The sequence below is a fragment of the Doryrhamphus excisus genome, chromosome 1 (genome assembly GCF_030265055.1).
Source record: "Doryrhamphus excisus isolate RoL2022-K1 chromosome 1, RoL_Dexc_1.0, whole genome shotgun sequence".
NCBI lineage: Eukaryota > Metazoa > Chordata > Actinopteri > Syngnathiformes > Syngnathidae > Doryrhamphus > Doryrhamphus excisus.
In genome coordinates this window covers 17,888,889-17,902,791 of record NC_080466.1, presented here as the reverse complement: position 1 = coordinate 17,902,791, position 13,903 = coordinate 17,888,889, and the positions used below count along the sequence as shown (strand labels likewise).

At 44.3% G+C, this 13,903-nt stretch overlaps 1 protein-coding gene across 3 annotated transcripts; it reads right to left on the bottom strand.

Annotated features, from left to right (window-relative positions):
• Positions 1 to 5,496: 5,496 nt before the first annotated feature.
• gtpbp1l (GTP binding protein 1, like) lies at positions 5,497 to 13,712 on the bottom strand. 3 transcript variants are annotated; one of them, XM_058088335.1, is made up of 14 exons: positions 13,578 to 13,712; positions 12,779 to 12,974; positions 12,133 to 12,244; positions 11,324 to 11,504; positions 11,037 to 11,220; positions 10,786 to 10,950; positions 9,786 to 9,909; positions 9,143 to 9,257; positions 8,521 to 8,665; positions 8,261 to 8,443; positions 7,804 to 7,939; positions 7,522 to 7,700; positions 7,344 to 7,460; positions 5,497 to 7,258 (listed from the first exon to the last, which is right to left on the bottom strand). In XM_058088335.1, exons 2-14 carry the CDS (start codon positions 12,968 to 12,970, stop codon positions 7,142 to 7,144), a joined length of 1,950 nt encoding a protein of 649 aa, XP_057944318.1. In that variant the 5' UTR covers positions 12,971 to 12,974; positions 13,578 to 13,712; the 3' UTR covers positions 5,497 to 7,141. The 3 variants fall into 3 exon arrangements, with proteins under 3 accessions (XP_057944318.1, XP_057944316.1, XP_057944317.1); XM_058088333.1 differs by lacking the exon at positions 13,578 to 13,712 and adding an exon at positions 13,239 to 13,340; XM_058088334.1 differs by lacking the exon at positions 13,578 to 13,712 and adding an exon at positions 13,128 to 13,272.
• Between the last annotated feature and the right edge of the window lie 191 nt (positions 13,713 to 13,903).

Below are 13,903 nucleotides of genomic sequence, written 5' to 3'. Positions count from 1 at the left end.
ACTTGAACTTGAAAAAGTTTGTGTATATATTTATGTGTATAACCTTTTTGAGGCCGAGGGCTACTTTGTGAGCACGGATAGTATGAAGGGCTACATGACCTGTTTGCGGTGAACTTCCAAAATGACAAAACGATGTGAAGTGACTGCTCACATATTAATGTTAATTATTTTCCACAATAATGGTAACAAAAACATATTTTTTAACAAGAAACATTTATTTATGTGCTCACATATTTGAAAGTCAGAGGGAACACCTTTCTGTGATTTTTTTCACCTGCCTAGTGAAAAAAAGTCCTTTGTTTATCCAAAGCTACCTTTAACAAACGGGCCTTTTCCATCCTTAATGCGCTGCCGGGTGGGTAAGCTCGCATTGAAGCGTTCGTGACAAGTTTTGAAGTGTCTCTCCACGTATTGCAACAGTCGTCCCGCAAATAAGACACATACATTTTTCTTCAAAACACGTAAAGAAAATTTTTTCCTCCCAATCACTGTGGAAAATGTAAGTCCTTTTTCGCTTTTCTGACATATTTTTGGGGGCTAAACTGCACAAGTAAGCTAACTCCTCATCACCGCTGCACTGTATCAGAAAAGCGGTGAGCGGACGCGTGCGCACACATGAACTTTGACTTGAGGTAAGAGTTTGTTATAAAATATTTTTGTTTTAATTTTTGATGTTATAAGACGATTAAAAAAATACATTAATGTAAGCAATTCTAATTCAAAATTTAAAGCACAAAATAACAATGATAATTTGTGACCAGTGCTATTTTTAGGAGATGCCTCTCGGCCACCTTAAGTGGTCCACGCGCCCACGGGCACAGCTCCCTGCTCTGGAGTATAAGTCGCACAAGCCCAAAAATGCATAATTAGGTAGAAAAAAACATACATAAGTCACACTGGAGTATAACTCGCATTTTTTGCAGGTAATTTATTTTACAAACTACTTGACCAAAACAGACATTACGTCCTCTTGAAAGGCAAGTTCTAACAATAATAAAAGAATAGAGAACAGGCTGAATAGGTGTAAGATATGCTAACACAATTATTAAGTTATTCAGCTACACAAAAAATAAACATGAACAGAAAAGGTGTCCAGTGTTTACGTAACATACATTTTTAAGTCGCTCTGGAGTATAAGTCGCAGGAACAGCCAACCTATGAAAAAAAGTGCGACTTATAGTCCGGAAAATACGGTACTATATATATATGTGTGTATGTGTGTGTGACATACTATAACACTGTTACAAAAACACATAGAAGTGTATTGTAAAAATATGAATTTTGAGAAACCTGTCTCTCGGCATGTGCCATTACTTTCCGATGCGCTTAAGTATGATGGAGCCATACTACTTTACAGTTGATTGTTAAAACACCCCAGCTTGGGGGAGTTGGTGGGGGGGGGGGGGGGGGGGGCTTTGTTTGGTGGTTAGTTGCATTTGCAGGATTAATGTTTATCTCCAGTGCCCGGCGACACATGATGGAAACTTTCGCTTTCCCTGCCGCCTCACAAATCAGCGGCGAACTGTTAACGATCCAGTAGTGACTCGTGCTCGGGACTCTCGAGTGAAATAGTCAGCTTGATGAAAAACGAACACCGGAAGGATTCATCACACACACACACTCTTGCACACTTGCAATAGATTCCCACCAATCTGTATCCCACACACATACTAATAGAAGCACGCTGGACTTTTACATGACAGAGAGACTTGGCTGCCACTTTATGTTGCCTGCCAAGGCCTCCGGGCTGCAGATAATATAGGCTGGAGCTATATTAGCGTCCTATTAGGAGCCGATGGAGAGAATTCACCCAAGGGGAGGACGTGTGATTCCTCTCATTTATCGTCCTTTCAGAGTGAGAACACAGCATGTGACTTGGAAACAAGAACCAAAGTCACCAAAGTTTTAGGCCAACATTTGATGTAAAACAACTTTTGATATAAAAACACCAACTCATCCATGATCATTATTTTATAATGAGCAGTTTTTGTAGTATATGATGACTTCAGGGCTGCATGGTGGTCAAGTGGTTAGCACGCAGACCTCACAGCTAGGAGACGAAGGTTCAATCCCACCCTTGGCCATCTCTGTGTGGAGTTTGCATGTTCTCCCTGTGCATGCGTGGGTTTTCTCCGGGTACTCCGGTTTCCTCCCACATTCCAAAAACATGCTAGGTTAATTGGCGACTCCAAATTGTCCATAGGTATGAATGAGTGTGAATGGTTGTTTGTCTCTCGCCCGAAGACAGCTGGGATAGGCTCCAGCAACCCCGCAATCCTCGTGAGGATATGCGGTAGAAAATGATGACTTCAGTGTGCATGCATTCTTCTGAGCATATCCCTTTTGTGCAAGAGGCATGGTAGCAGGGTATACACCCTGGACTGGTTGTCAGCCTAGGTTACTTTGACTTCACTCCTCCACCAGATGTCACTAATGTTGCTTTCATTGAAGCACCAAAGGTTCGAATCTGTCCGGGATAATTTGAAGGAAAGCCTCAAAAGCTTCATGAGGCTTCAACTGCTCATCTCATCCAAAAACCCTGACCTAAACCAACCCAAACTCTGAAACCTAACACTAACGGTATTACTAACTCAACCAGATCCATAATAAATGGAACCAACAACCAAAAGACCAAAATAATCAACACTAAACCTAAACCATAATCCAACCCCAAACCTAAACCCAAACTCTGACTCTAATCCCAACTCTAGATACTAATCCTAACCCCTAAATTGAAACCTAACCCGAAACCTAAAGTTCACGCGTATTATTTTGCCATTTTTTACAACTTTTAACTCTTCGCCAACAGTCAGTGAAAAGAGTCCAGTTTCAAGAATGGCCGTTACCCTTCAGAGTGGTCCTGGTCTAGACCCGCCCTTGTCATCAACCCTGATCTTTAACAGGCTGTGATGCGACCCTTCTGCCCTTACTCATGCCTGCTCGCAGAACAAGATGCTGCCTTCAAGGTGTGTTTGTTTATTTATTCATCATGGAGTCGGCTGCCGACATTTACTCTAGTCAGCAGACTTTTGTGGTAGCACGCTGATGAATCCTGGGGAGGAGCTGGTCTCGTCCACTCAGCACTTTCTTAAGGAACGTGTGTGTAGTTTTAGAGGAGTTCGCACACACATATCATAGACTTTACATCTTTATGTAGCAGGACGTTTGTCTTGACTTAGCATGCTAATGCTAACTTGAGTAGGTATGGTTGTAATTGGTTGAAAATCTTGATTGGCTAATGTGTCGGTGTTAGCATCCATATAGAGAGTTGGAATGTAATAGCAAAATGGCAAAGCTGTTGTAGCATTGACTTAGCATGCTAATGCTAACTTGAGTAGGTATGGTTGTAATTGGTTAAAAATCTTGATTGGCTAATGTGTCGGTGTTAGCATTCATATAGAGAGTTGGAATATAATAGCAAAATGGCAAAGCTGTTGTAGCATTGACTTAGCATGCTAATGCTAACTTGAGTAGGTATGGTTGTAATTGGTTGAAAATCTTGATTGGCTAATGTGTCGGTGTTAGCATTCATATAGAGAGTTGGAATATAATAGCAAAATGGCAAAGCTGTTGTAGCATTGACTTAGCATGTTAATGCTAACTTGAGTAGGTATGGTTGTAATTGGTCGAAAATCTTGATTGGCTAATGTGTCGGTGTTAGCATCCATATAGAGAGTTGGAATATAATAGCAAAATAGCAAAGCTGTTGTAGCATTGACTTAGCATGCTAATGCTAACTTGAGTAGGTATGGTTGTAATTGGTTGAAAATCTTGATTGGCTAATGTGTCGGTGTTAGCATTCATATAGAGAGTTGAAATATAATAGCAAAATGGCAAAGCTGTTGTAGCATTGACTTAGCATGCTAATGCTAACTTGACTAGGTATGGTTGTAATTGGTTAAAAATCTTGATTGGCTAATGTGTCGGTGTTAGCATCCATATAGAGAGTTGGAATATAATAGCAAAATAGCAAAGCTGTTGTAGCATGTAGCAATTTGCTCCACGCAGTGTTTGACTCTGAGCAGTGACGCTATTACGAAAATCACATTCTCACCCCCACCCACCGCCCCCCCAGTAGTATAAAAAAGCGCACTTACGTTTCCTCTTTTCTGGCACTCTGTATGTTATTCTATTCATTCACTGCAATAGTACCCCATGGGGGTGGGGTGGATGCTGGTTCAAGAGGTAGAGCCATTCTGTGGAATTATTACACACTTAAACCCCCCTAACACCCACCCCACAATATCCTGCCCAAAGCACTGACTGGCGCCTTACACAGCGATGCCACCTGCTGGCCAAGTACCATATTGCCACACAATTTAGTTCTCTCTCTTACACACATACACACAAAGAAATGAAAGAGTTTTAAAAGTGTCATTAATAATTCAAAGAATCCAAATGATAGAAGTATAAATGAAGACAGAATCAAGTATTCTAATTGGAGCTGCTATTATTTCCAACGACTTTGTTTTGGATGACAGCAGGGGGGGGGGGGGGAGCCCTGAGAGCCAAATTCAATAATGCATGTGAATCTTTATTTATTAAGACATTTATTTTGTGCTCCGCCAGGTTTCATCCGCTCTTTTTTTTTTTTTTTTTTTTTTTACTGCCGAAGCGCCTGATTAATTGGCGTATAATCTCCCCTCATTAAAAAAAATGTCTCTGCCTTATTTGGATTGCTGGAAATTGAGGCTGAGGAAAGTTTGGGTGGAAGTTTGTCCACTGGCATTTGTTAAAAAGTGACGACATGCAGACAAACTTCTTAGACTTAGACTATGTAGAACTGTACAAATAACTACAAATTGGCATTTGAGATCACTACCCATTAGGCCGGCCCATCATAAATTTCAGCTATTTTTTACTGTTATTGTTGCTAAAAGACAAAACATTGAGAACAGCTCATTTCGTGGTGTACAGAAGGTAGGAAGTGATGATGTCATTTCTATAAAGACCAACAATCATCTTTCTGTGCAAATGACTTTCAATCACATTTGCTCAACAGTGCAGAAGGAGTCAGCCATCCGCTGTCAATGATTGCAAATAGAGTTGGCCTATTGGTACTTTCCAATGGCTGATTGCTTTGTTTTCCTTTCAGTCGGCGCCGCCCCCTCTGGGGATGCGAGGCGTTGACAAGCAGACGCCATAAAAGAGAGAATATGTGGGATGCATCCTGGGTGAACATCCTGCTTCATTAAGGGCCGGGCCATTGCAAGGACATAAAGTATTGATAGCCGCAACATCAAGTCACTATATGCCATCATTATGTGTGACCCTCGTTTGTGGCCCTTACCCAGACCTAACACCCAAACCGTAACACTAAGGGCGGGAGTGGGTCAAGAAGTAGAGCAGGTCTTCTAGAAAATAAGGAAGATTGAGTCGTATCTTCGGGCTGCACGGTGATTGAGTGGTTAGCGTGCAGACCTCACAGTTAGGAGACCAGGGTTCAATTCCACCCTTGGCCATCTCTGTGTGGAGTTTGCATGTTCTCCCCGTGTATGCATGGGTTTTCTCCGGGTACTCCGGTTTCCTCCCACTCTCCAAAAACATGCTAGGTTAATTAGCGACTCCAAATTGTCCATAGGTATGAATGTGAGTGTGAATGGTTGTTTGTCTATATGTGCCCTGTGATTGGTTGGCCACCAGTCCAGGGTGTACCCCGCCTCTCGCAAGAAGAAAGCTGGGATAGGCTCCAGCACCCCCGCAACCCTTGTGAGGATAAGAGAGAAAAAAGACTGGGTTCTAACACATCACCCTGTGGGATCCCACCTCAAAATTGTATTTTCATGTAAAAAATGATTCATATTTGAAGCAGCTGCCCATATGATGCAAGCTAAAACACAACAAACACAAACATATTGATTCCACCCACGGCCATCCCATCCCCGTGCATGCGTGGGTTTTCTCCGGGAAATCCGGTTTCCTCCCACATTCCAAAAACATGCTAGGTTAATTAGCGACTCCAAATTGTCCATAGGTATAAATGTGAGTGTGAATGGTTGTTTGTCTATATGTGCCCTGTGATTGGCTGGCCACCAGTCCAGGGTGTACCCCACCTCTCGCAAGAAGAAAGCTGGGATAGGCTCCAGCACAACCCACGACCCTCGTAAGGAAAAAGCGGTAGAAAATGAATGAATGAGTCGTATCTTGCTTCCTCCAGCCCAGTGCCCTGATGTGCCCCAGCATGGTGCACTGTATTCGGACACATGTTCCGAGCAGCTAATGTGCCATCACGGACATGGACTTGGTGTCTACGTTTTTTTTTCCTCCCGTATTGCGGTGCATCTGGTACAACTATCAAGTGAAATGTCTCCCTGAAAGTGAGCTCAGGGGAATTTACGACGTCGTTAAAGTCACAGTCAGGACATAAAAATAGTGCTTGATTTGCTCTGGTAATCTTGCCTAATTATCCTGATGTCATTTTTCAAGTCAAGGTGTTTTTCTTCCACAGCTGACAGGAAGAACAATGTAACACAATGAGCATGATGTGTTTTTACAACAACTTTATCGAAAAGGATGTACAACCCACACTGCAGCCGTTTAATTTAAACGGCATGAAGTGAACGTAAACATGCAATGTGCTCAACAAAAGATTTTTTTTTTCTTCAAAAGATAAAACAAAAAACAAGACTCGGATTGTCCTGGCTCACACTGGTTACCTCAGGTCAGTGTGAGGAACGAGGCGCTCGCTCGGTTTAAGGGGATCATCAAACAAGGTGGCGATGCGCTGCTTAGCTTAGCTTATTGAACGGGCTGCTGTTCGAACATTTCAGTCAGTGAGGCAACTTCATTGCTCTTTAGAAAAAAAAACACACAAAACTGATGTCATATCGCGGTTAGTGGTTTGATTTACTTTGTATAGAATACTAACAAACAAACGAGACCAAACTGCTGCTTGAAGATGGCTGGTGATTGTTTTCCAAGTGTTGCATTTAGATTCTGTGAATTCAGCCATTATGTTATATATATATATATATTTTTTTTTTAGCCCTCAACTATGAAATGAAGTTGGCTTAGTTGTGTTAAGGAAGTTGCCAGAAAATACTGCTGTTTAAAAGAGGAAGGAGCGCCCCCCAGTGGCCAACAGTCAAGATAAAACGTGTGCCCAGTCAAGTCACCTTCACTTTGTATGGATGTGAAACATTTAAACGGAACCGGTCGCTGCCGCTGTGACAACTGGAGGCGTCGTGGCCACATTCCCGCCTCCCTTCCCTCGGTGCCGCTGGCCGCCTCGACGCCGCCCGCTGCCTCCTGACTTGAGCTGCAGAGCAATCATGCACAGATAAGCACCAGATCAATAGCATCTTACTGTCTTTGCTCTGTGACGTTAGTGTGTGTGTATTCACTGTGAGCGCCGCCGCCGTGTTGGGACTGGGTGGCCGCCCCTCCTCGGGGTTCTTCTTGCTGGCCTGCATCTTGACCTGCTGCGACTTGGCCGCCTGGGTGTTGACTGACTGCAGGAGCTGCAAGCACATTTTGTTTTTTCACTTTTTTTGCCGTGTGACGGCGATGGTGCCGTGTTACCTTGGTGATGGCGCCCACAGCTTTGGTGCGTCCCTCCCTGAACACCAGCTTCTGGTCGCAGTGCAGATACTCGGGCGTCTTGATGAAGCGGAAGTGGACCGAGGCCTTGTCGCCCGTCCTCAGACAGTCTTTGTTCATGGTGAGGATGGTGGCTGTCTGACGGATGCTGCCGCAGTGGACTGATGAGCAGACGGAAGAGAGACATTTTAACCTCATGCTCAAGGTGCCCGACAATTTAGTTTCTCCCTTTCGCTATTCGATAACTCGGGCATGGACACTCACCCATGGCCTGGTAGCGCGGGGATATGGTGGTGGGGTGGTGGAGCACCAGGATCTCTGCTTCAAACTCCCAGGTGGCCTGCGGCGTCAGCTTCGGGGAGACCATCACCATCCCTTTCCTTATGGATGAGCGTTTGATCTGAAGAGAGACGGGAAACAAGAGGAATATTTGGGATGTGAGGGAACCAGAAAAAAAAAAAGTCCTGCTAGACAAGGGGTAGCAGTGCGTTATGCTAGCAGCCAGAACGAGGCAGCTAAGTGGCCCTGGAGCATGACAAGGTGGGAATGAGCCTCAAGCAGATGAAGGTGGAGAGCAAGCAGAACGCACCTGCACACATTTATAGGGCAGCTGCTTCCTACAGGAACCAAAGAAAAAGCTAACTATTCGGGCACACCGCTGAGAAAGGTTTCGGACAAAGTTAAATGCCCAAACGAGCAACGCAAGAATTCTCCCGCTGACCTTCTTGAGGGCAAACGATGCCGTCTGCCCGCCACGGACCTCCTTGACGGGCATCCTCTTGCGGTGGATGGACTTGACGGCGATGGGGATGAAGGTGCCCAGAGGATCCGGGCCCAGGAGCAGCGTGTCGTTCAGACGAATCCTTCCTCGCAATGTCGTTCCTGACACCACGGTGCCGACGCCCTGGTGGGACATGTGAAGAGAGCATGAGGTCGGGATGTCGCCCCCCCTCCCTCCCACCCGGACCTTCCAGTACATACCGGTACAGAGTACGTGTCGTCTATTTGAAACTCTGCAGGCTCGTCGTCGTTGAAGTTGGTTCTGGAGGAGAGGAGGTTCAGGAACATCTTCAGAAGGTCCATGTTCTCCCCCGTTACGTTTGAAATCTGGAATATTGGACACATTCTGTGGGCAGGGGAGTGAGAGAGCAAGTTGAAAACGATCTTTAAAGGGTGGTCACCATAGCCAAGCCACCAGATACAGTAAATACGGCCACTTTTAAGCACATGGTGGGTGTGTCCAACCTTTTTCCACCGTGGGCGGAATGATGCAAGGAAGTAACAAATGTGCATTGCTAGCTTATCTATATTTCAGGGGGGAAAAAGTCCTACATTATTTGGTCTTTAACCTTTTCCCATTTCTAAATTTTGCTAATATTTCAACTTTCTTATTAATAACTCTTTCTTCTAATATTACGACTTTATTCCCATATTATTATAACTCCTCCATCCCACAATCGAATTTACCAGAAATTACATCATATTATGTAGTAGCAAAATCAACAATCACGCTGTATCTGTTTAGTTACAATATATATTGCATATATATATATTACTTTTTTCTTTAATATTTCAACTTTATGCTACAAAAATGATGTCTCACCTCTCCGAGCTGAAGTTGGACGCCGTGACGATGACGTCGTCTTTGTTCTGCACCAGCACCGGGATTTTTCTGCAGCCCGGAGACTTCAACAGCCTCTGTAATAATTTAAGGGTTTCTGGGGACAAAAAACAAACAAACAAACAAACAAATAATAAATTATTGATTTTTTTGCTGGGGGTAAGAGGGTGGAATTTGGGCTGAATGGGCTAATACAAACACAACATAAATGATTTCCACCATTGGTGTCAAATATTGCTTACAAAATCAAGGAAAACAATTATGGAAGTGACAATACAGCCAAAGTCAAGGCAACATGTAAAAACTAAAGGCATGCTGAGATTTTTTTCAAGTCATCATAAAACAATAGCAACAATAAAATGTAACAAAGTTCAGGGTGTGCATGGTGCAACTGACTTACTTTTCAAGGTTTTGCATGAAACCAGCTACAAATACAATGACGACTTATTGTACAGACTGTTTCTACACTTATTTAATCCGGAAGTGAGATAATAAAGATGACAAATGCACTAATGGGGGCTCCTTGAGACGCCACAACAGGAATCTTGATGTGGACCGACCAGTGTCATGTGACACAGAAGGCACCCTCATAAAAAAAAAAAGACACATGCATGCACAGTCCTACCTTGCAGGATGTTGGCGGGACACATGTCTATCTTGGTAACCACGACAAAAACAGGGACGTTGAGTGCCAGAGCGAGACCCAGATGCTCTTTGGTCATGCCCACAATGCCGGCGTTACTGCCAACCTGCAAGATAACACAACAAAAAGTCTTTCTTTGGAATGTGACTTCATACGTATATGCAAAAAGACAACGCTGTGAGTTGAGAAGATGGACAATAAATATATTTTAGCTACTAATCAGCCGCTGGTCATTTCTAGCAGGGGTGTCCCAAGTGTAGCCGCTGTAGTTGTTTTATTTTTAGAAGGTGCCACACACCAATATATCATTTAACAAGAAAGGTAAACTAACAGCAACAACGGCAAAACAGTGATTTACAAGAAGAAAGACAAAATACTAAGAGAAAAGGTTCTAATCTAAAGAGAAAAAATTGTAATTTTACTAGAATAGCGTAATACTAAGAGAAATAACTTCATTTTAGTAGCATGAAGTTGAAATATAAAAAAAAAGACTTCAAGTCATAAAACAAACAACGAATAATGTAAATTTTGGAAAATTGAAAAACTGACCGCAATTGGTGGTTGACTATGAAGCGAAATGTCTTATTTTCTCTTGTGTATTTATAATTGCAACAATATGTTTTACCATGGACTGCACGGCGGTCGAGTGGCTAGTGCGCAGACCTCACAGCTAGGAGACCAGGGTTCAATGCCACCCGCGGCCATCTCTGTGTGGAGTTTACATGTTCTCCCCGTGCATGCATGGGTTTTCTCTGGGTACTCCGGTTTCCTCCCACATTCCAAAAACATGCTAGGTTAATTGGCGACTCCAAATTGTCCATAGGTATGAATGTGAGTGTGAATGGTTGTTTGTCTATATGTACCCTGTGATTGGCTGGCCACCAGTCAGGGTGTACCCCACCTCTCGCCCAAAGACAGCTGGGCGACCGCGACCCTTGCGAGGATAAGCGGTAGAAAATGAATGAATGAATGAATGTTTTACCATGAGCATGCAGAAGTCGGGCAGGTGCCCGGTCATTCCAAACACGGTGGTCTTCAGGTACTTCTCGTGTCCTGCCAGGTCGATAAAGGTGATGACCTTGGAGGACTTCTCGCAGATCTTGGTCCAGTCCAAGCTGCCGCCGTGGCTGTCGGGCTTGTTGACCACCTGAAGAAAGCATGATGAGAGAACAGGGTGACTTCCTGCGAGGGCAGGAGGGATCCTGAAGGGTCACTTCCTGTCCAGACGCGCACCTGCCCCTCATGGTCGAAACCCAGGATGTCGTTGCCCACGCTGCTGGTCCTGCCGCTCTCCATCTCGTGCTTGTGCCTGAAGAGCTTCTGGCGAGCAAATCCTCTGCCGTTGTCTAGCTCTCCGTGGGTCAGAACGCCCAGCAGCGTGCTCTTGCCGGCGTCCACGTTGCCCACCACCGCCACCCTGCATGAAAAATCCCACCGTAAGAAATAATCACCACAAAACGAAAGCTGTACCCGTGCTGAGCCATTGGTCTTATGAGCGAAGTGTCATGAAAAAAGCTTACCTGACTTCCAGGAAGTCCTGTTCGTCCACACGCCGGCGGATGAGGTAGTCGCTGATCTTTCCGCCCGCCTCCGTCCTCTCTCTCAGCAGGATGAGGTCGGCCTCTATCTGCTCGCACAGTGACCTTACCGTGGCGACGGACGCCTCCATGTCCTTGTCGTTCAGACCGTAGTCACTGCCGTCTAAAAACAATCAACAACAGACACGCTTGAATCAACCTAACATGTCTGATCGACTGTGAAGGAATCAAATAGAGCAGGGGTGTCTGCTACGAGGCTGCACGGCGGATGAGTGGTTAGCACATAGACCTCACAGCTAGGAGACCTGAGTTCAATTCCACCCTCGGCCATCTCTGTGTGGAGTTTGCATGTTCCTTTTCTCCAGGTACTCCGGTTTCCTCCCACATTCCAAAAACATGCTAGGTTAATTGGCGACTCCAAATTGTCCATAGGTATGAATGTGAGTGTGAATGGTTGTTTGTCTATATGTGCCCTGTGATTGGCTGGCCACCAGTCCAGGGTGTTCCCAGCCTCAAGCCCGAAGACAGCTGGGATAGGCTCCAGCACTCCCGCGACACTTGTGAGGATAATGAATGAATGAATGTCTGCATTGGGCCACATTGTGACAAATGAAAGGATGCAATGGCCATCTTGATATTTTGGAAAGCAAAAACTGCATCTCAGCTTTGTGATGGCAGCGAAAAAGCATTTTAGGAGAATTGGCTTTCTTCATGCACTTTTGACACCCCTCAAATAATGTAGTGCATCCGATGGTGTGGGGTTTGCTCATAGCAGTTTCTACCGGTCTTACCCGAGCCCATCCCGACCACATAGATGGTCTCCCCGCAGCCCTCGTCTAGCCGTTGACGTAGATGTCGCATCAGTGCGTCGTACTGTTCCCCCGTTGGACTCACCAGGAGCAGCTGTGTGGGGGACAAGATAAATATGCAGTTTAGATCAGTGCTATAATATAATGTACACTCTCTTGCCAAATGATTAAAATGCTTAAGAGTTCACTAACCAAACACCACCAGTCACTATTTTGACCAATCCTTGTGCTATGTATGAGCCATGGCTGCTGCAATTTTCTCCCTCTTTAAAGATAATTTTTAAGTATTTCAACTCCTTGCAGATGCAGCAGTCTAAATATTTTACCAGCATCTTTCTAGCATTTTTGTTGCAATCTGTCAGATGAAAATATAGTTCACGAACACATAAAAGCATGACAGCAGTGTCTTCTTTTTGCTGTAAGTCTGTTTCCATCAAACAAGCAAAATATTTTTTATAAGTTATAACAATCAAACCACATTTCAAATAGCTTATCGCTTTCGGCTACACAAACTTTTAGTGGCGCTCCAGCATGTGGTGTGTACGTGTCACTGTCTCATATTTCACTGCCAGCACAATATTAAAATAGAATACATATATATAATAAAAAAACAACAATGAAGGTCCACCTTGTTGCTTAAATCTATAAGACCCTCGGACTGGCCGTTGGTACCCCCGTCGTAGTTCACGCACTCTTCCCCGAACGGATCGTCCGCGCACCCCCGGTCCGGTGCAAACATACAAGCGGGCACAGTGCACTCGGCGGTGGATATAGAACCATCCGGGCTTGACGCTGCTCCTGTCCACTCCGACGACGCCATGTCTCTGTTGTGGAAACAAGCAACGGGAACAAGTTGAGACAAGTCCGCGGTGTCTCGCCGTTAGCGACACACTGGGGAACTTGAGTTAAGGGTTAGCCGGCTAACTCAATGCTACACAAACATTTGACAAAGTCATTAAACGCCAACGCTATCTTACTCGTGTGGCAGCTGATCAGCTGTCTAAATACACTGCTACCTTAAACGTCATTTTAATAACTTTCTTATTGATTTAACCCACAGTAATTAAAAAAAACTGCTAGCTAACTACCTGGTCTTGCTAACTTGTTGGTTGTTTACTAGCTGCTGTGGATTCACTTTCTTTCTGTCTGTGACTGGCTCAACTGATGGAAACGCCCATCACAAAATATACACAGGCGATTGGCTACTTTACTTTTTGTCACGCCCACTTCAATCCAAGTTCATCCAATAAGCTGTCTCAAAGTGGGGGCACAAATGACGTTCGTCCTCCAATACAAATTCATACACCGTTTCAGTTGTTGAACTAGTGTTCTACAAGTTACTAGGTAATAGTAATATTAATAGTAATAGCAGTGGCTACCACCTTAATTTTTAGTAGTAGCATTATCTGTGTCAATATTGGCCATACCTGCATTTATTTGGTATCGAATCTATTCCAAATCTAGCGGTATCGCAAATCACCACTGTGCAGTGGTTTGTTGGGAACGCCCATCGCACAATATCAGACGTGATTGGCCTACCTACAAAACGAGTTTAGACATTTATCCAATCAAGGGTCCATGTTACACCTTACAGTCAGCAGTTCGACTGAAACGGGGAAGTTCATGCCCGACTTAGGCGAAACCCTACATACTTTTTTCTTTTTCCCTTAAAATAATTTCAATAACCCCCCCCAAAAGGCGTCCACCGACTTTAAAATCATTTGTTGGATATACTAGTGGAGTATTCAGCGTT